This window comes from Narcine bancroftii, chromosome 9 (assembly GCF_036971445.1).
Source record: "Narcine bancroftii isolate sNarBan1 chromosome 9, sNarBan1.hap1, whole genome shotgun sequence".
Lineage (NCBI taxonomy): Eukaryota > Metazoa > Chordata > Chondrichthyes > Torpediniformes > Narcinidae > Narcine > Narcine bancroftii.
The window spans coordinates 3,556,487-3,582,675 of NC_091477.1; the positions used below are offsets into that span (position 1 = coordinate 3,556,487).

Below are 26,189 nucleotides of genomic sequence, written 5' to 3' on the forward strand. Positions count from 1 at the left end.
GTGGTCTCCTCTACATCGAGAGTCTGGGCGCAGATTGGGAGATTGGTTTGTTGAGCACCTCAGCTCTGTCTGCCGTAACAGTGTGGACCTCCCAGTGGCCCCCCATTTCGATTTCCCATCCCATTCCCATGCTGGCAGGTCTGTCCATGGTCTCGTGCACTGCCAGACTGAAACCATCCACAAATGAGAGGAACAACACCACAAATTCCATCTGGGCCCCCTCCAACAAGATGGCATTAACATTGACTCTCCAGTTTCTGTTAGTTCCCCCCTCATCTATCCCTGTGTCTCCTTTCCTTTCACTCGGTTTCTCTCTCTCTCTCTTCCCTTTTCCCTCTGTCTCCTGGCCCCCAGCTCTACATTCACATAGCCATCGCCTCCCCCATGAATTCTCACCTTCCCTCTCTCCTTTCTTCCTCTCCATTTATTGGAACATAGAATGTTGAGGGGGGAAATTTGATTGAGGTATCTTCTCTGTGCCCTCTCCCACTGGACGACATCTTTCCTGCAGCATGGTGACCAAAACGGAACAAAACCCTCCAAATGAGGCCTCACCCATGTCTTATACAACTGCAACATGAAGTCCCAACTTCCATCCTCAATACACTGATGAAGGCCAAGGTGTCGAAAGCCTTTTTGACCACTCTGTCTACCTGTGACACCACTTTCAAGGTTCTCTTTGATCCTTCTGCTCTCCAACCCTCCCCAGATCCCTGTGCAAGTCCTACCCAGGTAAGACCTCACCATGCAACACCTAGCATTAAATTCCATCAACCATTCCTCTGCCCACCTGTCCTCCCGATCAAGATCTGGCAGCAATCTTGGCAACTCTATCTGCAATAGGTGCCAGTCCTCTGCATTACTCCTGATGCAGGGTCTGAATTGAAGCATCTGCAGTTCCTTCCCCCCCACCCCCCAACCCCCCAACCGATGCTGTTCCCCTCGCTCTGTCTCATTTAATTTTGACATGCAGCAAGGTTACAGACCCTTACGAGCCCATGTGGCCCAATGACCCCAAACCCAACAGTTCGTTTTGTTTTGATCTGGCGGTCCCAATCTCTTGGCAAGGAGCCAGTTGCCTGGATCCACTTGTTGCTTTAATAGGAGGCGTGGAAGAGGGCGGGTGCTTGGACCCGGGAGGGGAGAAAGTCGCCTGGGTTTGCTTGCTGCTGCGAACAAGTTTGCGATGTGGATTCCCTTCGTGTCCGGGCCGCTGGACCCTGCAGCAGGTCTGACAGGGACAGCAGGATAGAAGGGCGTTTCGGGAGTGAGTGGCTGATCCCGGGGAAAGGAAGGTAAGTGGAGAGAATATTCCCAACTCACCCTCCCGCTATTCGCACCTGAGGCAGCAAATAAACCTCTCTCTCCAGTCAATAGGAAGCCTCGCTTATTCCTAAACTTTCCACCAAACTTTTTAAAAGTCTCCTCAAACCTGGACATTTACTTCGTTCCAACTCGCAGGCGAAGACTGGCTCGGGGAATGGGGGAATGGGGGAAGGGGGGGGGGTCCTGTCTCCTCGGGACGTGGGCGCTGCTCCTGCCCGGTGTCAGGTTCGGGGCTCGGCGCCGCTTCGCCCTGGGACCAGGGACAACTCCGTCCTCGGCTTCTCTCCCCGTGGCCGCGGGGCGCCATCTCCCGTCAGCACCGTGCGGTCACTGGCACCGGGCGGAGGGGGCTCGGCGCGGGCCAGATGGGCTGAAGGGCCTGCCGCCGAGCTGATCCTCTCTCCGAAATCTCTCCGCCATTGACCTGCGCGGGGCGGATCCGCTGCGGGGTTCGGGCACCGACCTGACTCGTGGAGACGGATCAAAGTGGAGCCACTTGATGCTGGGTTAAAGGTCTCCTTATTGAGTGTCTGTGTCACTGATCTCCAGCAACATTCACCTCTCTTTCCCAAGTGTGCACTCTTTCTCTCCCCCCCCCCCTCCCCCCTCCCCCCCCTCCCCTCCCCTCTCCCCCCCCTCCCCTCCCCTCTCCCCCCCTCCCCTCCCCTCTCCCCCCCCTCCCCTCCCCTCTCCCCCCCCTCCCCTCCCCTCTCCCCCCCCTCCCCTCCCCTCTCCCCCCCTCCCCTCCCCTCTCCCCTCCCCCCTCTCCCCCCCCTCTCCCCCCCCCTCCCCCCCTCCCCTAACCCTAACCACACATTAAAGATAATTATTAAAGATAAATTTTAAGTAAAAGTTTGATTCTGTTTTCATGTTTAAAGATAATTAAAAACAAATTTTGTTTAAGTAACTACTTGTCTTGGTGAATGTCCATTGCTGCAGGTTTTGGGGTCCTTTGGGCTCGTAATGCACCACAGGAAGGATGTGGTTGCATTTCGGAGATTAGTCAGTTCCACAGAACATAACCAGGCCCTTCTCCTAATCTAGTCTGTGCCAACCTATTCTGTATAGTCCCATCAACCTGCACCCAGACCATATCCCACCTCGCCCCTCCCATCCATGGACCTATCCAATTTTTTTCTTAAATGTCGGCATAGCAGTCAGCGTAATGCCTTAACAACACCAGTGATCGGGACCGGGCTTCGAATCCCATGCTGTCTGTAAGGAATTTGTACGTTCTCCTCATGCCTGCATGGGTTTTCCCCAGGGGCTTTGGATTCCTCCCACTCTTCAAAATGCACCAGGGGATTGTGGTGTAATTGGGTGGCATGGTCTCATGGGCCAAAAGGGCCTGTTACCGTGCTGTATGTCTAAATTTTCAAAAATTAAATTATAGCTACCTCTTGCCTTTAGACCTGTGCACCCTCCCACCCCAGCCCCTTCCTCCCTCCTCCCCACACCTTTTTTCAGGCACCTGCCAGCTTTGTAGCTCATACTTTGATGAAGGGCCCAGGCCCTTTGTTTCCTGTGAACACTACATGACCTGCTGAGTGTTTGTGCATTGCCCTGCAGTCACAGAGTCTGCAGACTTTCCTGTTTAACTGCCCCACGTTGCACAGGGTTCTTCAACAGGATTCTTTGGAGAATCCACTGAGTACGTGGATACCTGTCACTCAATGTATCCCAGCTTTTACCACAGGGCCACACTGGTCTGGGGGCTGGAGCTGACTGAACAAAACCAGCACAATCCAGCTCCAGTAACAACCAAACCGCTGAAGGGTGTGTCTACATGGAGCCACCCCACTCCAGACTTTGAGGGAGTTTCCCTCAAATTTATCCGTCAGTTTGTTTTTTGCTCCAGTCGAGATGCAAGAGATTGGTAATACTGGAAAACAATTTTTTTCCAAAATGTTTCCTTCCTAAAAAAAAATGGGGATTATGATAGACACAGCACGGTTAGGGTAGCAGTTACACAACACCTTTACAGCGCTAATGATCAGATGGGGGTACCAATCCCGTGCTGTCTATAAGGAGTTTGTATGATCTCCCTGGGGCCTCTGGTTTCCTCCCACCATTCAAAATGTACTGGGAGTGTAGGTTAATTGGGTATAAGTTGGGTGACATGGACTTGTGGGCCAAAATGGCCTGTTACCATGCTACATTAAAAAAAAATTAAACCTCAAGATGAGCACAAAGGTAATTTCAGATTTGCTGCATCATGTAGGAAGTTGAGGAAACATTAAATTCACTTTTATTGAATTTAGCATTGCATCAGTTTAACTGACCTAAAAATATTTTGCCACCAATTTTCGTTTGTACTGAGCACCTGACGTCAGTGTCCAACGGTAGTCGGCCCAGCATTGATGGATTCCAGTTGCCCTGACACCACTCTACCATGGTCCCAATGTCCTGGTGAAACCTCTCCCTGTGTTCGTCACTGATGGGACTGAGATCGGCAGGGAAGACGTCCACGTGCAAATGCAGAAAATGAATTTTCAACGACACGCTGCACTTCATGGTTTTGTAGCTTGAAGTAGACGTGAAATATGACAGGAAATCACAAAAGTAGGTTATATCTAAAAAACGGTACGTGATAGGAACATTATTAGGCAATTTTTCCAGATCAGCAGCCCAAAATCCATAAAATACACCCAAAAGTGTTCAGGAAGCACAGTGTTATTAGCCACAGTGACAGTATAGCAAGGGCTCGTAGTAGTGAGGATTCGTTGGCAGTACTTGCTGCCCTAGAGACACATAGAGGCCTGTGTGAACAAGGATAGATGTCCTCTTCAATGAACGATAGAGTTTATCATACACACATGCACCAAAATTCCTGCTTGCTGCAGCCAAACGTACTTTTGTAAAAACTACTATGGTATAGATGAGATACGGAAAGGTATAATTAAAGAAGACCACCATATAAGAGGAGACCACCCTAAAGGACGGTGACCACAGAAGTAGACCAGTCGATGGATCGAACAGGAGTCTGTGCGGCTGCAGAGGCTGCGGGAGGTGAATCTACGGACAAAAACTCAGTGTCTCTGAAGGGACTCTCTTTTGCTTCTCTTTCTCTCTACCTGTAAAGGTTTCCGGACGACACTAATAGCAACTCTGCTTTACAGCAGGCAGAAGCCAATTTCATGTAATATTACATGTTCTGTACTATTACATGACAAAAAGGAATCTTGAAAAAATAGTAGATAAGAAATATTCAGTTAGTGCAAACAAAAAGTAAAGTTTTTGTCATCTGATTGTACAAGTTCAACCCGGTCCTCAGTACGAAACACGTAGACAATGCACCCAGACATAGCGCACATACAGAAAAATCAATGCATACACAGGACACCTATTTGTATATAGACATAAATAAATAATGTTTCATAAATATGAGCACCTCAGAGGGTTAGTGTGAGCAGTTCACTTGCCTGTTCAGTATTCTCACTGCCCTGTACCCTGTACTCCACCTTCCAGTTTGTCCTTCCAGAATGCATCACCTTACACTTATCTGGATTGAATTCCATTTCCCACTTTTCTGCCCAACTCTGCATCCTGTCTCTATCCTCTTGTAACCTTCGACAACCTTCAGCTCCATCTACAACTCCTCCAACCTTCGTGTCGTCCACAAACCTACTGACCCATCCTTCCTCATTTATAAAATTCACAAAGAGCTGGGGTCCCAGAACAGATCCCTGCAGCCCCTCCATTAGACACCTACCTCCAGATAGAATATTTTCCTTCCACTACTACTCTCTGCTTTCTTCCCACAACCAAGGTTCCATGGATCCCATGTCTTATGACTTTCTGGGCGAGTCTTTCAAGAGGAACCTTGCCAAATGCCTTACTAAAATCCACAGACACCACATCTACTGCCCTACCCTCATCAATTTCTTTTGTTACCTCCTCAAAAAACTCAATTAGGCTCTTGAGACACAACCTTCCCTTCACAAAGCCCCGCTGACTAGCCTTGAATAGACTGTATTTCTATGCAGTGCTTCATTAGTCAGGGGATCAAGAGGTAATGTTTGGAATATCGTGTTCAGTTGTGGTCACCTCCTTACAGAAAGGATATTTATCATCTATATCAATGGTCTGGGTGATAATGTGGGAAATTAGATCAGCAGGTTTGCAGATGACACTAAGATTGTGGACAGTGAAGAAGGCTTTCAAAGATTGCAGAGGGATCTGGGCCAGGTGGGAAAATGGGCTGTAATTGAATTGATGGAATTTAATGCAGGCAAGTGTGAGTTATTACATTTTGAGAGGACAAACCAAGCTAGGACATACACAGTGAATGGTAAGTCATTGAGTGCAGTAGAACAGAGGGATCTGGGAATATAGATACATCATTCCCTGAAAGTGGTGACACAGGTAGATAGAGTTGTAAAGAGAGCTTTTGGCATTTTGGCAAAGTACTGAGTACAGGAGTTGGGATGTTATGGTAAAGTTGCAAAAGGCATCGGCAAGGCCAAATTTGGAGCATTGTGTGCAGTTTTGGTCACCAAACTACAGGAAATATTAATAAGATGGAAAGAGTGCAGAGAAGATTTTCTAGGATATTGCCCGGACTTCAGGAACTGAGTTACAGGGAAAGGTTAAACAGGTTAGGACTTTATTCCCTGGAGCGTAGAAGAATGAGGGGAGATTTGATGGAGGTATTTAAAATTATGAGGGGAATAGAGAGAGTAAATGTAAGTCGGCTTTTTCCCCTGAGGGTGGGTGAGATACAAACCAGGGGACACGGGTTAAGAGTGAAAGGGGAAAAGTTTAGGGGGAACATGAGGAGGGAATGTCTTCACACAGAGAGTGGTGGGAGAGTGGAATGAGCTTCCAGCTGATGTGGTGAATGTGGGCTCAATTTTAACATTTAAGAAGAATTTGGACAGGTACATGGATGAGAGAGGTAGGGAGGGCTAAGGACTGGGTGCAGGTCAGTGGATCCAGGCAGAATAATAGTTTGGCACAGACCTGAAAGGATGAACCAGGCGCCTGCCTACATTTTGCTCACATCTTGATGAAGGGCTCAAGCCTGAAACATTGGTTATGTACCTTAATCTTTGCAATATAAAGTGCACTTTTTGATCAGCTGAGTTTCTCCATCATTATGTTTTTATTGAGAGCATATGTATGTGGGCCAAAGGGCCTGTATTGTGGCAGAATGTTCCATCCACCCTCCATGTATTTGACCCAGCTATTGAAAGTGTCCTCCTCTTTCCCCCTGCAGGAACTTGCCACAGTTGGAGTGTGAGCGAACAGGAGGCCAAGGGGGCCAGGACCCAGAGCCAGAAGATCGCAGCCCAGTTAACCACGCCACCCAGCCCCAACTCCAAGGGTGTCCTGCTCTTCAACCGGCGCAAGAAGAGGGTCAACGAGTTCACGCAGAGGGGGCTGGGGGCTGCCCGGCTGGCAGATGGAGATGGTGGGGAGCCCAGGGGCTGTGTAGGCCAGGAGCCCAGAGAGGAACCCGGCCTACCCTACTTCGAGCAGCAGGCTGGCATGGAGGAGGAGGAGACCCATCTGGAAGGTGTGGTGGAGACTAAGGCAGGAGGCGAAGACCAGCAGGCCATAACCTGGCCTGACTCTACCGAGGACTACATGGAGCTGCCAGCAGAGACCCGGCGTAGAGAGGCAGAGGCCTTCAGGCCTAGTGGCTTGGCCCCACCACCACCCATGGCCCGGCCAGGCAAGACAGGCCTACTGGAGCAGTCGAGGCTGCGGGCAGCAGGCAGGAAGCCAATGTTCACCTTCCATGAGAGGCCAAGGCTTGCTCCCAACCCCGAGCTGTTGTCGTTGGTCCATGGTGCTGATGTGCAGCGTAAGGGGGGAGGCAGCACCGATGACAGCCTGGGACTGGGTGCCGAAGCCTGCATGCTAGCCCCATGCCAGGCCCCGGCCCCAGCTCCAGCTGCCATGGTTTGCGCAGGCGAGGAGAAACCAGCGCCTGAGTGGGCCTCATGCTTGAAGCCACCTGAGCTGCGGCCTCCGCGTAGGGCTGGAGCCTCGCAGTGCCTGGCCGAGGTCCGGGGCAAAGGGGCCGAGTTATTTGCCCGGCGCCAGACACGAATGGAGCGCTTCACTATCGAGGCACCGCTAGCCTCCGAGCGCCAGCCGCGGCCTACCTCCCCTACAGCCTCGCTGCCACCAAGCTGGAGGTGTGGTGGCAATCTGGGGCCGAGCTATAGGCCTTTGGGCGTAGTTGGGGGGATCTCCAGGCCTTCAGGCCTAGTTGGGGGGGGTTCCTCCGCCTTCCATGGCAAGACCGCAGTTCCGCCAGGCCTGCGCCAGCTTGGCTTGGGCTCCCCTCTGCCGGTCCATGGGGCGCCCAGGCCCAAACCCACCAGGACCTCGCCCCTGCCTCCTCCTACTGCCGCCAAACCACCAGGCCCCAGGCTTAACAGTCTGGACACACGGCCCGTGCTGACAACTCAGGGCCCATCACAGGCCGTCCCCTGGCCCACCGAGACACTGCAGGCCATCCCCAGGCCCACCGAGACGCTGCAGGCCGTCCCCAGGCCCACCGAGACGCTGGAGGCCGTCCCGAGGCCCACCGAGACGCTGCAGGCCGTCCCGAGGCCCACCGAGACGCTGCAGGCCGTCCCGAGGCCCACCGAGACGCTGCAGGCCGTCCCGAGGCCCACCGAGACGCTGCAGGCCGTCCCGAGGCCCACCGAGACGCTGCAGGCCGTCCCGAGGCCCACCGAGACGCTGCAGGCCGTCCCGAGGCCCACCGAGACGCTGCAGGCCGTCCCGAGGCCCACCGAGACGCTGCAGGCCGTCCCGAGGCCCACCGAGACGCTGCAGGCCGTCCCGAGGCCCACCGAGACGCTGCAGGCCGTCCCCAGGCCCACCGAGACGCTGCAGGCCATCCCCAGGCCCACCGAGATGCCGCAGGCCCCCAAGCCCAACGAGACGCCGCAGACCCCCAGGCCCACCTTCTCGGCGCGAAGAGCCGGACTCGAGGCCCAGGTGTGGAGGCCGCGGGGGCTCTTCTTGTGAATGGGTGCGGGGTGTGCGACATCATTTGCATGCGACTGAGAGGCGGCACTGTGGGCACTGCCCAGCACTGCACTCCACCCCATTCCTAAGTGTGAGCCTGTTCCTGCACAACCCATTGGCATCGTTTGCCCCCTCCCGACATGCATGCAAGACCTCCAGTACCCTCCTGTGCCTGCGCACCTTGCCTCAGACCTCGCACATACACAGCCTGAACCCCACCTTACCTCTATGTGCACTCTGTCTGTTCATCTTCTCCCCCTCGCATCCCCCTCCCCACACACGCACTCACTGCAGTGTGTTGCCTCTCTCCTCATGCATGCGTGCGCCTCCAGAGCGTCCCCGTGCCCAGTCACCGCCACTGTGTTCCCATCTCCCTGATGCAGGTGCCCGCTGACACATCCCGGTTTTTGTGCTTCCTCGCACACGCCTGGGGCAGGGATGTGAATGGGGGTGTGGGAGGGGTGGTGAGGGTGAGGATGCTCTGCTGGGGACGGTACACAGGGAATAACCACAAATGTAAAAAACACAAGGCTGGAGAAACTCAACAGGTCAAACAGTGTCCTTGACCTAGTAAAGATAAAAGCACAGAACCAACGTCAAGGCACCAACTCAAGCCCAAAACGTTGGTTATATATTTGAAGAACATAGAACTCTACACAGTGCAGGCCCTTCTGCCCTTGATGTTGTGTTGACCCACATATTCCTTCCAAAAAAAAACTAAACCCTCCCCATCTCATAACCCTCTATTTTCCTATCATCCAAGTGTCTGTCTAAGAGTCTCTTAAATGCCCCAAATGCTTCAGCCTCCACCACCATCCATGGCAAGGCATTGCAGGCCCCCACAACCCTCCACGTAACAAAAAAAATTATCCCTGATGTCTCCCCAAACCTTCTTCCCTTCACTTTGTACACATGCCCTCTGGTATTTGCTGATCCTGCCCTGGGAAACCCTATCTATGCCTCTCATAATCTTGTCGACCTCTATCAAGTCTCCTCTCATCCTTCTACGCTCCCAAGAGAAAAGTCCCAGCTCTGCAAAACTTGCCTCATAAGACTTATTTTCCAATCCAGGCAGCATCCTGGTAAATCTCCTCTAACCCCTCTCCAGAGCTTCCACATCCTTCCTGTAATGTGATGACCAGAATGGAAAACAATATTCTATATATTTGCTACATAAATGACACTGCTTGACCTTGCTGAATTTCTCCAGCATTGTGTTTTCACTCAGTCACGGTGTCTGCAGACTTCCCTGTTTTAAACCCAAACATGTATCAGGAACACAAGGTGCGATGAGGTTTGGTGGCTCCTTTTAGTCAAGATGGGTTAAATATTTCCTTCTGCATCTAACCCTCAAACAGCAATAAAGGGTTAACTGGCGGTGGCAGCGGGGCAAGCCACCAGGCCTGAAGGACGAGGACTCAGCCTCTCTTCACCAGGCCTCCACTGCAGCTCCAAGTAGGCCTCAGTGGGGTTGAGTTTGTCCCATCGAATTGCCCCGAGTTTGTGTTGACTGAAAAAAACCCCTTGAAGTTGATGTATTTTTGAATCTCCTTCCAGGCCCCGACTATTTCTTTCCATGGATGCTGTCTAACCTGCTGAGGCCATCCAACTTCTCAGCATTCACTCATCTGACGTTCTCTATATCTCCTTCCCCTCCTGTCTCACTCCTTCATAGAATATTACAGCACAGAAACAGGCCCTTCATCCCATCTAGTCCATGCTGAACTATTATTCTGCCTCATCCCACTGACCTGCACCCAGTCCATAGCCCTCCATACTTCTCCCATCCACGTACCTGTCCAAATTGTTCTTAAATATTAAAATTGAGCCTGCATTCACCACTTCAGCTGGCAGCTCGTTCCACACCCCCACTGCTCTCTGTGTGAAGAAATTCCCCCTCATGTTTCCATAAACTTCTCCCCTTTCACCCTTAAACATGTCTTCTTATTCTTGTCTCACCCAACCTTAGTGGAAAAAGCTTGGTGGCATTTATTCTATCTACACCCCTCATAATTTTGTATACTTCTACCAATTCTCCCATCATTCTTTCACACTCCAGGGAATAAAGTCTTAACCTGTAACTCAACTCCTGGCAACATCCTTGTGAATCTTAATGTACTCTTTCCATCTTAATAACACTCTTCCTGCAGCTAGGTGACCAAAATTACACTCAATACTTCAATTATGGCCTCACCAAATTCCAAAACCAAGTGGTTCGTCTATGAGCAGTCTAACAAGTTATCTCTAGCATTCATACAGCCATGTAAAGAGCACAATTTATAGAGTGTGGGACGACAATGAAAAGCAAGATCAATTAGCGTCTAGCAAAGGCAATGAGAGAGCGCTCTTGTGCGGTTCATTCAGGAGCCTAATGGCTGCAGGGCAATAAGCCTGTCAGTGTGTGCTTTCTCCCAGATGGGAGAAGGTAATGTATCTGGGGGGGGTGGGGGGGTCCTTCAATGTGTCGGCTGCCTTTCCCAGGCAGCGGGAGATGTAGAAGGAGTCGGTGGAGGGGAGGGGGAAGGTTGTGTGACATTCTGAGCTGCATGAACCACAAGATAGGGTTTCAGAGCATCAGAGAGTGGTCAGGGCTTTGTGTGAGGCTCTTGGGAATGGGTGGGGGAGTGAGGGCTCTTGGGAATGGGTGGGGAGGGAGTGAGGCTGTTGGGAATGGGTGGGGAGGGAGTGAGGGCTCTTGGGAATGGGTGGGGGAGTGAGGCTGTTGGGAATGGGTGGGGAGGGAGTGAGGGCTCTTGGGAATGGGTGGGGGAGTGAGGCTGTTGGGAATGGGTGGGGAGGGAGTGAGGCTGTTGGGAATGGGTGGGGAGGGAGTGAGGGCTCTTGGGAATGGGTGGGGGAGTGAGGCTGTTGGGAATGGGTGGGGGAGTGAGGCTGTTGGGAATGGGTGGGGAGGGAGTGAGGCTGTTGGGAATGGGTGGGGAGGGAGTGAGGCTGTTGGGAATGGGTGGGGAGGGAGTGAGGCTGTTGGGAATGGGTGGGGGAGTGAGGGCTGTTGGGAATGGGTGGGGAGGGAGTGAGGCTGTTGGGAATGGGTGGGGAGGGAGTGAGGGCTCTTGGGAATGGGTGGGGAGGGAGTGAGGGCTGTTGGGAATGGGTGAGGGAGTGAGGGCTCTTGGGAATGGGTGGGGAGGGAGTGAGGGCTGTTGGGAATGGGCAAGGAGAGCGGATTGTGAATAATTCACAGTCACACCAACAGAGATCTGGGTAAAAAGTATGGGCTCCAGCTGTTGGGACTGCACCCAAGACCTCTGGCTCGTCTCCACTGCTGGATCTTATAGCAACATCCGCCCCAAACATCTGCAATTATTGTGGCCTGGAAAAGGAATGTCTGCTTGTCTGACTGATGATCTGAGTACACTGACAACCCTTGTTCTTGCTCTTTTACTCCATCTGTAACATCATATTGCTATGAAATGTGATTTCCTTCTTCTGGATCCTCCTGTAATCTGAAATATTCTACTGTACCACCATTGGATGGTATTCTGCACTTTAATAAAGCTATTTTCAATTTCTCTGGCTTTCTCCCTCTTTCTTTCTCTCGGCTTCCCTCGCCCCCTCTCTCTTCCTCCTCCTTTCCCCTACTTTCCCCTTGAGCTCTTCAAACTACATGGATAATGGCAGGGTTCGTAAGTGTGGAAGAACAGACTTTGGGGTCCAAATCCACAGATCTCTCAAGGAGGCTACTCAGGTTGGTGAGGAGAGTTAAGAAGGCGTATGGTGGGCTGGCCTTCATTAGATGGGGATCGAGTTCAAGAGGCGTGAGGCAGTGTTGCAGCTCTATAAAACTGGTTAGACCACCCTTTTTTCAGTTTTGGTCACCTCATTACAGGAAAGATTGGAGAGGGTGCAGAGAAGGTTTTCCAGGAGGGTGCCTGGATTGGGGAATGTGTCATGAGGCAAGGTTAGCAGATCTGGAGCTTTTCTCTTTGGAGTGAAGAAGGATAAGAGGTAACTTTACAGATGTCTACAAGATTAGAACAGGCAGAGATAGGGTGGACAGGCAGCAAGTTTTTTTCCCCCAGGCAACCGCAGCAAACACAAGAGAACTTCTGTATGAGGCAAGGAGAGCAAAGGGGTCAGGTAGGTTTATTACACAGGGAGAGATGGATGCCTGGAATGTATTGCTGGGAGTGGTGGTGGAGGCTGGAACATTAGGGATGTTCAAAAGACTCTTGGGCAAATGGATGAAAGAAATAAGGAAGTTATGGGTGTGAGGGAGGGAAGGGCTAGATTGATATACACCATGTGCCAGAGGGCCTGTACTGTCCAGGAATGTTCCATGTTCTAGGCTTCTAATTTTTTCTCTCCATCTCTTCCTCTTTCTCCTTTTCCCACCATCTGTCGACCTCTCATTCACACCCAGTCACTTGTATTCCCAGGGGTTTCTCTAGCATCTGGTTTACACCTTGTCACTCAGTTGACCAAACATGAGAAAGAAAATCCTTGAGGTTCAGGAAACGAGAAAATATGGGGACAGGGAACGTGGATGGTGATGGGAGTGCGGTCTGGATAATATTCTAGTTACTCGCTGATCGGAGAATGGGCCAGGGTGACAGGACCAAGGATTAATTAACCAGTATTTCCCTGGAAAAGTCTGATAGTTGGGGTTGTTTCCTCTTCAGTGTCGGAGGGTGAGGGCAACCTGATGGATGCTATGAGCCACAGGTAGAATAAAGAGTTAGCGTTTATCTCCCAGGGTGGCAGTCTGAAATATCGCTGGGCATCAGTTTAAGGTGAGGGGGGGAAAGTTTAAAGGAGATTTACAAGGCATATTTTAAAACCCCCTCCCCCCATCAAATCTCACCTTCCCTCTCTCTGTTCGCCTCTCCCATGTCCAATTAACACCTTTTTTCTGTCGGTCTATACTCCCCCTGTCCTCCCCAGCCTTTTAATTCAGGCACCTGCCTGCTTTTTACTCAGACCTTGAAGAAGGGCTCAGGTCTGAAACCTTGGTGATATATCTTTACCTGCTATGGATGCTGTGAGACAGGCTGAGTTCCTCCAGCATTTTTGTGCATTTTTACTACAATTGCAGCGTCTGCAGACCTTTGTGTTTCAATCTCAGAGGGAAGAGGGGCTGTAAACTTTGAGCAGAATTGGAGGGGTTCTTAGACCGAAGAATGGTTGAGTATGGCTAACCTAGACAGATGAACGGGCATGTGGTGAATAGAGGGATTCGAATCATTTGAAGGCAGATGGGATTACATTAGCACTGGGGGGCTTCTAAATAGACACAAGGTGCAGAGAGATTTATCAGGTGCAATCCACAATTTTAGTTTGATTTTGATACCATGGGCAGCACAGTCTTTGTGGGTCAAGAGGCCTGTTCCAGTGCTATACCGTTCTAAGAGATTTAATTTGACACCATGGGCAACATAGATGTCGTGGGCCGAGGGGTTTGATACTGGACTGTTGTACGTTCCCAGGATCTTGCTTTGGTTAATGCTGAGGTAAACTCAGACTCTGATAGATATCACAGGATATAGGAGCAGAAGTAAGCCAATCGGCCAATCGAGTCTTCTCCACCATTCTAATCATGAGCTGATCCATCCACCCACAGCCCCACTCCCCAACCTTCTCTCCATAACCCTTGATGCCCTGACTAATCAAATACCTGTCAATCTCTGCCTTAAATACACCCAACAGCCTCGCTTCCACAGCCACCCGTGGCAACAATTTCCACAGACTCTCAATCCTCTGGCTAAGGAAATTCTCTGCGTCTCTGTTTTAAATTGATGGCCTTTTGTCCTGAAGTTGTGCTCTCTTGTCCTAGAATCCCCTACCACGGGAAACACCCTTGCCTTTCAGTATTCAAAATGTCTCTACGAGGTCACCCCTCATCCTTCTGTAATCCAATGAGTTCAGTCCAAAAGCTGACAAATCTTATTCATATGCTAACCCTTTCACTCCTGGTATAATTCGAGGAAATCTTCTCTGAACCCTCTCCAATGTCAGCACGTCTTTTCTCAAATAAGGCACAAAAACTGTCCACAGTTCTCACTGGTGGGAGGTCTCACTGGTGCCCTGTGGAGACTCAGCATCCTTGCTCTTATATGGATGGTCCCTTGGAAAGGACTGGGCCATGGGGCTCTGAGGTAAGTTGAGCTTGCTTCTCCAAGGGGGGGGGGGGGGTGAACCTCTCCCAGACAGCTGTACAGAGTCATCATTATTACTCCCATGTGGGTTCAAGATTGGCAACGCTGAATATGTCGGAATCAGGAATAATGGATTTGGTCAGCAGACATGCTTTTATTAGGCCATTGGGCCCTTCCAGCCTGTGATAAGATCAAGGCTGGTCTGATTATAGCCTCCATAGATGTTCCTTCATGGAACCCTTCAACATCCTTTCTAAAGGCACCACAGTTAACACAACACTGTTAAAAGTGCCAGAGATCAGGACCGGAGTTCTAATCCTGCGCTGTCTGTTATGAGTTGGTACGTTCTCACTGTGTTTGGGCTTTTCCCAGGGGCTCCGGTTTCCTCCCACCATTCACCCCTACCAGGGGTGTAGGTTAATTGGGTGTAATCAGGCAGCACGGACTCGTGGGCTGAAGGGGTCTGTTAACGTGCTGTCTGTCAAAATTTAAAATAAATTTACAACCATCTGTCTCAACATCCCTTAAAAAATATTCTGCTTTCTCCATCCTTTGAGAGAAAGTGTTTGAAAGACACACAATTCTGGAAATGAAAGGGTTATCATACAAGGAGCGATTGACGGCTCTTGGCCTGGACTCATTGGAATTGAGAACAAGGGGGGGGGGGGATCTCATTGAAACATTTTGAATGTTGAAAGGGATGGACAGAGTAGATGTAGAAAAGTTGTTTTCCATGGAGGAAGAGTTTAGGACAAGAGGGCACGACTTCAGGATTGAAGGGCATCCATTAAAACAGAGGCATGGAGGAATTTCTTCAGCCAGAGGGCAGTGAATCTGTATAGTTTGTTGCCACAGGCGGTTGTGGAGGCCGGGTCATAAGGCAGAGATTGATAGGTTCTTGATGAGCCAGGGCATCAAAGGTTATGGGGAGAAGTCTGGGCAATGGAGCTGAGTGGAGAAACAGATCAGCTCATGATTTGATGGTGGGGTAGACTCAATGGGCTGAATGGCCTATTTCTGCTCCGATGTCTTAATTGTGAAAGGATTCGTGGGAATGTTGCTGAGGCACTTGTGTTATTAGGGTTATCAGGAGAGACGGGCTCGACTGGGGAATAGTTCCTCCTGGTTTTCATGGACTACAGAAGGATTTGGACTGTTTGAAAAGGTGGGCTGAAAGGTGGCAGATGGAGTTTAATGTAAATAAGTGTGAGGTGCTTCATTTTGGGAAGAATAACCAAAATAGGATGTATGCAGTGAAGGGGAGGGCATTGAGGAATGTTGAGGAACAGAGAGATCTTGGAATAACAGTTCAGCATTCCTTGAAGGTGGATTCCCATGTAGATAGGGTGGTGAAGAAGGCTTTTGGTATGCTGGCCTTTATAAATCATAGCATAGAATATAGGATCTGAGGGGTGATGTTGAAACTGTTTAAGGCTTTGGTGAGGCCAAGTTTGGAGTATTGTGTGCAGTTCTGGTCCCCAAATTATACGAAGGATATCAATAAGGTTGAGAGGGTGCAAAGAAGGTTTACAAAAATGTTGCCTAGATTGCAGTATCTTGAATACAGAGAAAGACTGAGTAGACAGGGTCTTTATTCATTGGAGCAGAGGAGGCTGAAGGGGGAACACTATGTAGTCAGCCACAGTGTCATCTTCATCCAGCATGGAAAAGGCTCTTCAGCCCATTGACTCTGTTCAGACCATCATCCGGCCCCGCCACTGGACCCATTCCATTCCCTCCACCTTCCCATCAACTTCCCCTGCCCCACTGTATAGGATTCCATCCCTCATCCACACACTTAGGACAAGTTACACCAGCCAATTGTCCAAACATTGGGAGGACACCAGAGCAATAGGGGAAGGGGGAGGGATCCTATGTGGTCACGGGGAGAACATGCAAACTCCACACCAACAGTGTCGGTGGTTGGGATCGAACAGGGGTCTCCGGAGACAGCAGTGATCCACCTTATGAGAGACAGGAGAAGGAAGGAAATGCTTCACCATGGCAGAGATATCTAGAACTAGAGGGACTGGGTTTGGAGAATATGGGTTGGAAGTGTAGTGGGGGAGTGCTTGGAATCTGGAATGCCCTGTCAGAGGTGATGGGGGGGAGACAGAGCCCATCTTAGTATTCAACCATCTAGAATCATCAAGGCAATAGAAAGATATGGATGGTGCAGGGGATAGTATTTGATAGCACAGATGGGTGGGCCAGAAGGCCTTCATCTACCCTTAACACCAAGCACAACATGTAATGTGGCAGCTTGCAACAATGGACCCTCTCACACCCTCCATGGACAAGAATTTTAACTTTTTTTTAAAATTAAGACATACAGGATGGTAACAGGCTTTATTGGCCCACGAGTTACACCCAATTAATCGACAACCCCCAGTACATTTAGAACGGTGGGAAGAAACCGGGGCCCTCAGGGGAAAACCCAAGCTGATATGGAGAGAAGGTACAAACTCTTCACAGATAGCGTAGGATTTGAATGCTGTAAAGGCGTTACACTAACCTTGGAACTATCCAACTGAGGGACAGGCACCAGCTCACTTCCTGCTCTCTCCTCGCAGTCTGTGATTTCCCCCAGCAGTTCGATAGCTCGCTGACCCACTAGAGACCTCTCCTCTGGATCACTCGCTTCTGATCCTGAGACATAAAAACAAGGTTTCACTGTGGGAGTGATACATTGTTGATTTTAGGGTGGGCCATTCAATCAAACACTCGGCAGAGATTATAAAGAATAGAGATGCTGCCCCCAGTATTTTGCCCAGTAATTTCCCCCTTAAACACGCCATCATAAGGATATTGGGAGGGCTTAGTAAATCATGCAACATCAATGGATAGAAAAGGCCACTCAATGATCATATTCAGACACCTTGAGTAAAGTCTGCAGACACCATGGCTGAAGTAAATCAACACTGGAGAAACTCAGCAGGTCAAACAGTGTCCTTTATATGGCAAAGGTTGAGATACTGTATATACTCGCGTAATAGTCTATCTCGTGTAAAAGTCGACCCCCCCCCCCCCCCCCCCCCCACCACACACCTATTTTTGGTACTGGCTGCCTGCCTATCTGAGCTCCTGATGCCCTGAATGTGGATCCTCATGTCGGCTGCCCGCCCATCTGAGCTCCCGTTGCCCCAAACGGACTTACCACCAATCCTGACCATCTGAGCTCCTGACGCCCAGACCGCAGATCCTCGCCTTAGCCACTCGCCTGTCCGTGTTCTCGATGCCCTGAACATGGATTGTCACCCTGACCGCCCGCCCACTGGAGGTCCCAATGTCCCGACCACGAACTTACATGCGGTCCCGCCCATCTGAGCCCATCTTGCCCTGGCTGCCCGCCAATCCAAGCTCACAATGCCTTGAACAATGCAGGTACTTAGTGTGGTCAAAAGTATAACAGGTGTAAAAGATTACCCCTTCTCCCCCACAAATTGGTCCCCAAAACCTGACTTTTTTACACAAGGACCTAACCAACTTGAGCCCTTTGTCAAGATATGAGCACAACTTTAGGTTCAGATGCCTTGATTGAGACTCTATCATACTAAGGAGTCCCAACATGAAACATTTGTCTCTCTCCACGGATGCTGCCTGACCGACTGAGTCCCTCCAGGTTCTCGTTGCTCACTTGGCAGGTATCTGAAGTTCCTGTTTTCGATGGTTGACTTCCCCACCGGGACTGAACTTCATGGGGCATCCAGAGGAGAGGGAGTCCAGGGAAAATAAGAAGTCTAATTGGGTTCTTTTCTTATCCCCAACAGGGAGGTAAATCTTCAGTCACCCCGCCTTGGAAGACCGCTGGAGAAGGACGCAGGAACAGCACCAGAATGTACTTGGACACCGTGCAGTCAGATTCAGCAAGCAGCACTGCCTTAGGCAGCCCCCAAAGCCCCCTATGCACCCTCAGTCCAACAGCTGGGGTGCTGTCTCCCTCCAGTTGGACCCCGCCAAGGTCCAGCCCAGCTACAAAGCTGGGGTCGGAGATCACGGACAGTCGGCGGCTGAAGGACCTCCTGGCCAAGAATGTGGTTAGCGCCGCCCGCCGGAAGAAGCTGTCCAGTCCCTCCCTGTCGCCCTCCAGCCCAGGGGACCTCCAGTTTCCCCTCAGCCCCCGCAGCGACTGCCTCTCCCCTCTGTCACCCAGCACCCCCACTCCAGCCACCCTGGCCCGCTCCCCCATTAGGGTGTACCGCCGGTCGCTCACCGATTCCGAGTTCTCGCTGGGGTCGGACGATTCTGGAGCCAGGTCTCCCAGTTACCACAACTTCTGTCCCAGGGGATGGACAGGGAGCAGAGTGAAGCAGAGCGAACAGTGATTCTAGCCCACCAACAACCCCCCACCCCCCCTGGAATGGGAGGTGCAGGAGAGCAGGTCAAGCAGCATCCGTGGAGGAAAAACAGTGAGAAATCCTAGAAATAGAACACTACAGCGCAGTACAGATCTTTTGGTCCTCGATGTTATGCCGAATCATATACTCCTTTAAAAATGTACTAAACCCTGTAACCTATTTTTCCTGCATCTATATACCTGTCTCTTAAATGCCACTAATGATCCAGCCTCCACCATCACCCCTGGCAAGGCATTCCAGGGCCCCACAATTCTCTGTGTAAAAAAAAAAATACTTACCCCTGATGCAGAAAGTTCACTTTCGACACGTCCTCTGATGTTTGCTGACCCTGCCCTGGGAAACAGGTGCTGGCCGTCCACCCTATCTATGCCTCTCATAATCTTGTAAATCTCTATTGTCTCCTCTCATCCTTCTACACTCCAAATAGAAAAGTCCAAGCTCTATTAACCTTGCCTTATAAAATTTGTTTTCCAACCCAGGCAACATCCTGGTGAATCTCCTCTGCACCCTCTCCACAGCTTCCATATCCTGTAATGAGGCGACCAGACCAAAACACGATATGCCAAGTGTGGTCTCACCAGAGATCTGTAGAGCTGCAACATGAAATCATACACATTTTAATTTGCTGAGAAGGGAGGGGATTTATGGAGAGAACAGAAGAGGTGTTTGCAATCATCCAGAGACAAAGAGCGGGGTTGGTGAAGGCTTCTCAACCAGAGCTTCGCTGTCCATTTGAGTGTCAGTGGAAGATGAAGGAAGAGGAGAAGGTGTACCCTGGAGAAGCAGACAATCAGGTGGTCACCAGGTCAGGCAGCATCTGCCGAGAGGGAACCAAGGGCAGCATTTCACTAGGATCCAGCTTTAGCAAGGCACCACCATCTCACCACTGTTCCAAGGGGTGATAGATGGCATCTCCACACCATCAACTGGCCCGTAGTCCATCAGCCTGAACACCCCCCCCCCCTGCTTTGCCTGCAGGGTCCATGAAGTGGACCCAGGGTACTGGCCTGGGTGTCCCAACAGTCCCATGTCTTTGCCACCAAAGACAAGGGTAGCATGTGCCATAGGAATACTAGGTTCCCCCTTCTGCAGGTCACGCGCCATCCCAGGTTGGAGGAATATTGCCGTAATACCACTGTGTCTGTGGTCTCGATCCCAGAGCCTCCCCAACAGCTCCTTTGGGGGAACCTTCACCAAGAAAGACTCCAAAGGGGTCAAGGATGTGGTCATGGCCTCCCCACCTCTCACTGGTGATGACTGATATAAGCCCATTAGTGACTGAAGGTCCTCAGCTCCAGAGGTGAAAACCTTGGAGTCCTTCTGAATGAAAGCTCCAAGTGATCGAGCTGTAGAGTCAACCAGCTCATCCATACTGCAGCAGGGTTTCAGTAGTGTTTGGTCAGCATGAACAAGTTGGGCCAAAGGTCCTGTTGCCCTGCTGTAGAACTCTATGACTATCATCGAGGAGAAATGAGCAGGCCTCTGCCAACTCCCAGACATCAATTCCCAAGGCTTCCACCACCCAATTGTTCATCACCACCCTTGCCTGCCATTGGCTCCTGCTCTGTGTGCATCACATCCCAGCAGCCAATCAGAAAGCAAATCGTCCCATGGTTGCCTGATTGGATGAAACTTGGTTGCCAATGGACCCATCTTCATCCTTTCTGTAATATTCTTTGATTACTTTGTGAGGTGTTGGGCAATGGGAGGGGAAGATTCTCACAATTTTGCTTCATTCCTATGAATGGCTTCCAGAAAATTGTCTCCCAGTTCCTGGAGTTTCTTGTCTGTTCATGGTGGGAAGAGTTGTCCACAACTTACTGCTTTTCCCTCTCTCCCTTTCTCCTCTCTTCTGCAACCATTGGCAAAGACCAGCATCTGCTTGAAGAAGATGATCCTCCTTGGGGGTGGGGGAGAGGCAGTTGAGGCTAACCTGTATTTGGCAAGTGGAAATCCAACATTAATGTCCATTGGAATCATTCAGACAATGGACCAGTTCCAGGCTGGACAGCAAGAGGTTCCCTAAATCTCCAGAAGATCCGTAGCGATATGGATTTTGTTGGTGTCAGTCTTGGGGCTTGCCAAATCTTGGTGGTCAGAAGTGATATCCCTTCATTAATACTTTAGCATCAACTATGCTAGCTCATGAAATTACTTTTTAGAGAGTCCTATTGAAAATGAAGCACTTAAGATCAGGAACTCATTGAAGAGATGAAGGGCATGTCACAGATGTCGATCAGGAGGAACTGGACCAGTGGAGAAAAGCTGAAAAGTTCAGAGAGGCAGGAACACATGGAAACAATGAGTCTAACTGTATAAATGGATTTGTGTATCTTGGGTAGGAGGAACCCACGGTCTGTCTCCTGTCACGAACAGCAAAGCTACCCAGGGTGTATATTCAGAAAAGCTCTCCACGCACAATGGGCTTATTTTGAACCAAGGGCAGTATCTCTTGACAAATGTGGAGCTATCTTCCAACTTCATACCAGATCAATATTCTGCTCCAGCTCATTGAACCTGCAGATGATGTGAGCAGGACCTTTGAGTGTGCTTCCTTCCACTGACCAACCGTGGATTGGCAGGGATCAAGATTATTTCCACAGTGGAGAAACAGTTAGTTTGGATGGTTCCAAACTCAACTCTGACTCTCTGATATGAACTGTAAGACCGGTTTGAGATGTTCGAGGGTTTAAGCTTAGGTCGACCTCATCTATAGGGTGAGCCAGCTTTTGGTGTTGGCTCTAGCATAGGGGGGTCAATTGCTGGTCTCTGCAGGTGCCTGGTCCTGAGTCCCCATCCTTGATTGGAGAAAGGGCTTGCCCATGCAGATATTGGTTCATTGGGCACAGGATTGCTAAAGAGAGTGATATTCTTCCACCTCTTTCTGTGTAGATCTCTCTGCCCAGGAAGAGGATTGCCATATTCACCTTATCTTCCAACTCAAAAGAGTCCTCACCATGGTATATGTCCTCTCCTCTGGGTCCACTGTGCACACTACAGCTCAGGGACAGGCCTTTCTGCCCATCTAGTCTGCCAAATTATTATTTTGCCTGGCCTCACTGACCTACACCCATTCATATCCTTCCCATGCATGGCCCATCCAAATTTTTCTTAAATATCCAAATCAGGCCCGCATCCACCTCTTCAGCTGGCCACACTGTAGTGGGGGAGGGGTGCCGGTCAGCAAGCAGTGAAGGGAAGGAACCCACGGGGAATTAAATGGCACATGAGGGGGAAATGAGAACAGTTGAGTCACGTGGTCCCCAATGGACTTCTGTATAACGTGAATCTTTGTCCAATTTTGTGATTGGCTGATTTCTTGGAAATGACCTGCGACTTGATTGACTCTAGATTAATGTTTGGGATTGCCATTTGCTGAATGAAATCGTGTATTGGAGCACGTGTAACGTGAACAGGTGGGAGCAAAGAACCAGTTGCTCCTCTTCACACGCAAAGCTCGAGCCAAGCCCTGCCTGTTTCAATACATTGCATCATCATGTATTCTCGCGATCCTGCTACCACCAGCTGACCAATTATACAGTCCATCAACACACTGCAACACTCCCTCTACCCATCTTGCTGTCCCACAGTTCTTGAATTATAAAAGAATGCAAACTTTTTAATTATATGAAAATGAAATGCATCAGTATATATAAAAAATACTTATGAATGTGAAATGTTTTAATGTGGTCGCTATTCCTGTGTTAAGATTGAAGATTTCTTCATTGTCAATGTAACATCACACGACATTACCTTCTGCCCACCGTAAGGCAAACACTGTTCCTTAGCAATTCCCTACAAATTGCCACTTGTGACTGAGGTGGAGTGGGCAGATCAGAAGATGCACTATGTCACAGACCCGGGTCAGGTCCTGACCTCTGGTGCTATCTATGTGGAGTTTGCACCTTCTCTCAGTGACCGGCTGGGTTTCCCTCACCCACTGGATGCTCTGGTGTCCTCTCACATCCCAAAGACGAATGGGGTCGGTGGGTTGATCGACAACGATCAGCAAGTTTGCAGATGATACTAAGATTGGAGGCGTTGTGGACAGCAAGGAAGGTTTTCAAAGCTTGCAGAGGGATCTGGGCCAATTGGAAAAATGGGCTGAAAAATGGCCGATGGAATTTAATTGTACACAAGTGTGACGTGTTGCATTTTGGAAGGTCAAACCAAGAAGGGTCGTACACAGTGAATGGTTGGGCACTGAGGAGTGTGGTAGAACAGAGGGATCTGGGAAAACATATACATCGTACCCCAAAATGAACATCACAGGTGGACAGGGTTGTAAAGAGAGATTTTGGCATATTGGCCTTCATAAATCAAAGTACTGAGTACAGGAGTTGGGATGTTATGGTAAAGTCATGTAACACATTGGTGAGGCCAAAATTGGGAATTGTGTGCAGTTTTGGTTACTGAACTATAGAAAAGAGATCAATAAAATAGAGAGAGGGCAGAGAAGATTTACTCGGATGTTGCCTGGTCTTCAGGAACTGAGTTACAGGGAAAGGTTAAACAGTTTAGGACTTTATTCCCTGGAGTGTAGCAAAAAGAAGGGAGATTTATAGAGAAATTTAAAATTATGAGGTGGACAGACAGAATAAATGTAGGTCAGCTTTTTCCATTGAGGGAGGGTGAGATAAAAACCAGAGAGAGAACATGGGTTAAGAGTAGAAGGGGAAACATTTAACCATATAACCATATACAGCACAGAACAGGCCAGTTTGGCCCTACTAGTCCATGCCGGAACAAATCCCCCCCCCCCTCCTAGTCCCACTGACCAGCACCTGGTCCATACCCCTCCAATCCTCTGCCCTCCATGTAATTATCCAGTCTTAAATGTAAATAATGTCCCTGCTTCAACCACCTCCGCCGGAAGCTTATTCCACATCCCAACCACCCTTTGTGTGAAGAAATTTCCCCTCATGTTCCCCTTATAATTTTCCCACTTCAATCTCAAACCATGGTCTCTGGTTTGAATATCCCCCACTCTTAATTGAAAAAGCCTATCCACGTTGACTCTCTCTGTCCCTTTTAAAATCTTGAACACCTCCATCAAACCCCCCTCAATCTTCTACGCTCCAGAGAAAAAAGCCCCAAGCTGCTCAACCTTTCTCTGTAACTCAAACCCTGACATCCTGTCAACATTCTCGTGAACCTTCTCTGCACTCTCTCTATTTTGTTTATCTTTCCTATAATTTTGTGACCAAAACTGCACACAGAATTCCAAACTTGGCCTCATTAATGCTTTGTACAATTTCATCATAACCTCCCTACTCTTGAATTCAATACTCCGATTTATGAAGGCCAACATTCCAAATGCCTTCTTCACCACACCATCTTCCCGAGTATCAGCCTTGAGGGTACTATTTACCATCACTCCTAAATCCCTCTGTTGCTCTGCACTCCTCAATTGTCTACCATTCAATGTATATGACCTATTTAGATTTGCCTTTCCAAAATGCAACACTTCATACTTATCCGTATTAAATTCCATCAGCCATTTCTCAGCCCACTCCTCTAGCTTTCCTATATCTCTTTTTAAGCTATGGTAATCTTCTACAATAGCACCAATCTTTGTATCATCTGCAAACTTACTTATCCAATTCACCACCCCTTCTTCCAGATCATTAATATATATAAAACATACAATAGTGGACCCAGGACCGATCCCTGACGAACTCCACTAGCCACCGGCCTCCAATTGGACAAACAATTTTCTACCACTACTCTCTGACACCTCCCATCCAACCATTGCTGAATCCATTTCACTACCTCCTTATTTATACCTAATGCCTCCACCTTTTTTCCTAACCTTCTGTGGGGAACTTTGTCAAAAGCTTTACTAAAGTCTAAATAGACAACATCCACAGCCTTCCCTTCATCAATCTTTTTCGTAACCCCCTTGAAAAACTCAATAAGGTTTGTTAAGCATGATCTACCCCTGACAAAACCATGCTGACTACTACCTATCAATCCCTGTTCTTCCAAATATCTGTAAATGCCATCCTTCAGAATACTTTCCATCAACTTACCCACCACAGACGTCAGACTCACAGGTCTATAATTTCCAGGCTTACATTTGGACCCTTTCTTAAACAGCGGAACAACATGAGCCACCCTCCAATCCTTTGGCACTACCCCCGTGACCAGTGACATCCTAAATATCTCTATTAATGGTCCCACTATCTGTACACTAGTCTCCCTGAGTGTCCTTGGGAATACTTTGTCCGGACCCGGAGATTTGTCCACCTTTATCTTTTTTAACACTGCCATCACTACCTCCTCAGTTATCCTTATATGATTCATGACCTCCCCACTATTTTTCTTTACTTCAACTGGTTCAACATTTTTTTCCCTAGTGAATACCGAGGAAAAGAAATCATTCAAAATTTCCCCCATTTCCTCTGACTTCTCACTCAGCCTACCCTCCCTATCTACAAGGGGTCCAATTTTATCCCTCACTAATCTTTTACTTTTAATGTACCTATAGAAACCCTTTGGATTTATTCTTACTCTGTCTGCCAAAGCCTCTTCGTGCCTCTTAGGGGGAGCATGAGGTGGAACTTCTTCATACAGAGAATAGTGATGGTGTGGAACAAGCTGGTAACTGAGGTGGTGAATGCAGACTCGATGTTAAAATTTAAGAAGAATTTGGATAGGTACATGGATTGGAGGGATATGGACTGGGTGCAGGTCAGTGGGACTAGGCAAAATAATGGATTGGCAAAGACTAGAAGGGCTGAAGGGGCCTGTTTCTGTGCTGCAATGTTCTATGGTTCTAATTACACCCCACACACAATCCATTGAGATTAGTTGCTGGGTGAATCAGGGATGTATCACTGCCCGTTGACGAGAATTATTGTAATGTGTACCGAGATGCAAAGAAAAGCTTTGTTTTGTGTGCTACCCAGGCAAGTCAACCCATAGTTAAATGGAGCAAGTAGTGCAATGATAAAAGTGCAGGGTGTAGTGTTACAGTGAGTCACAGGGTGCAGGGGAAATGTTACAGAGACAGTACAGGGGGTGGTTAAACAGTGCAGGCATGAGAGGAACAATTTAATTGGGACCTGAGGGGAAACACTTTCACACAGAGGGTGGTGGATCTGTGGAATAAGTACAATTACAACATTTAAAAAGAAATTGGACAGGTAAAAGGATAGACAAGATTTAGAGGGGTACAGGCCAACTACAGGTAAATGGGACTCACAGGTAGACTGCTGTCAATATGGAAATGTGGGCTGAAGGCCAAGAATCTGTATGACTGTCATATACATGTCTGATCACCATGCTACAGGTAGGATGTGGTAGTGGTGGAAAGAATGCAGAAGAGACTCACAGAAGGAGGGCAAAGTGGCAAACAGAGATTGAGTATTGCAATGGGGAATTGAATACAAAAGTA

General features: G+C 49.2%; 1 protein-coding gene across 1 annotated transcript in view; it reads left to right on the top strand.

The window, feature by feature from the left end:
* LOC138743127 (synaptopodin-2) overlaps nucleotides 1-22,467 on the top strand; it is a 66,287-nt gene extending 43,820 nt beyond the window's left edge. Inside the window, exons 3-4 of the mRNA XM_069898006.1 lie at nucleotides 6,545-8,286; nucleotides 18,203-22,467. Coding sequence (XP_069754107.1) covers nucleotides 6,545-8,286; nucleotides 18,203-18,757 — 2,297 coding nt within the window. The 3' untranslated portion in view covers nucleotides 18,758-22,467. The remainder of the gene's footprint in view (nucleotides 1-6,544; nucleotides 8,287-18,202) is intronic.
* The last annotated feature ends 3,722 nt before the right edge of the window (nucleotides 22,468-26,189 follow it).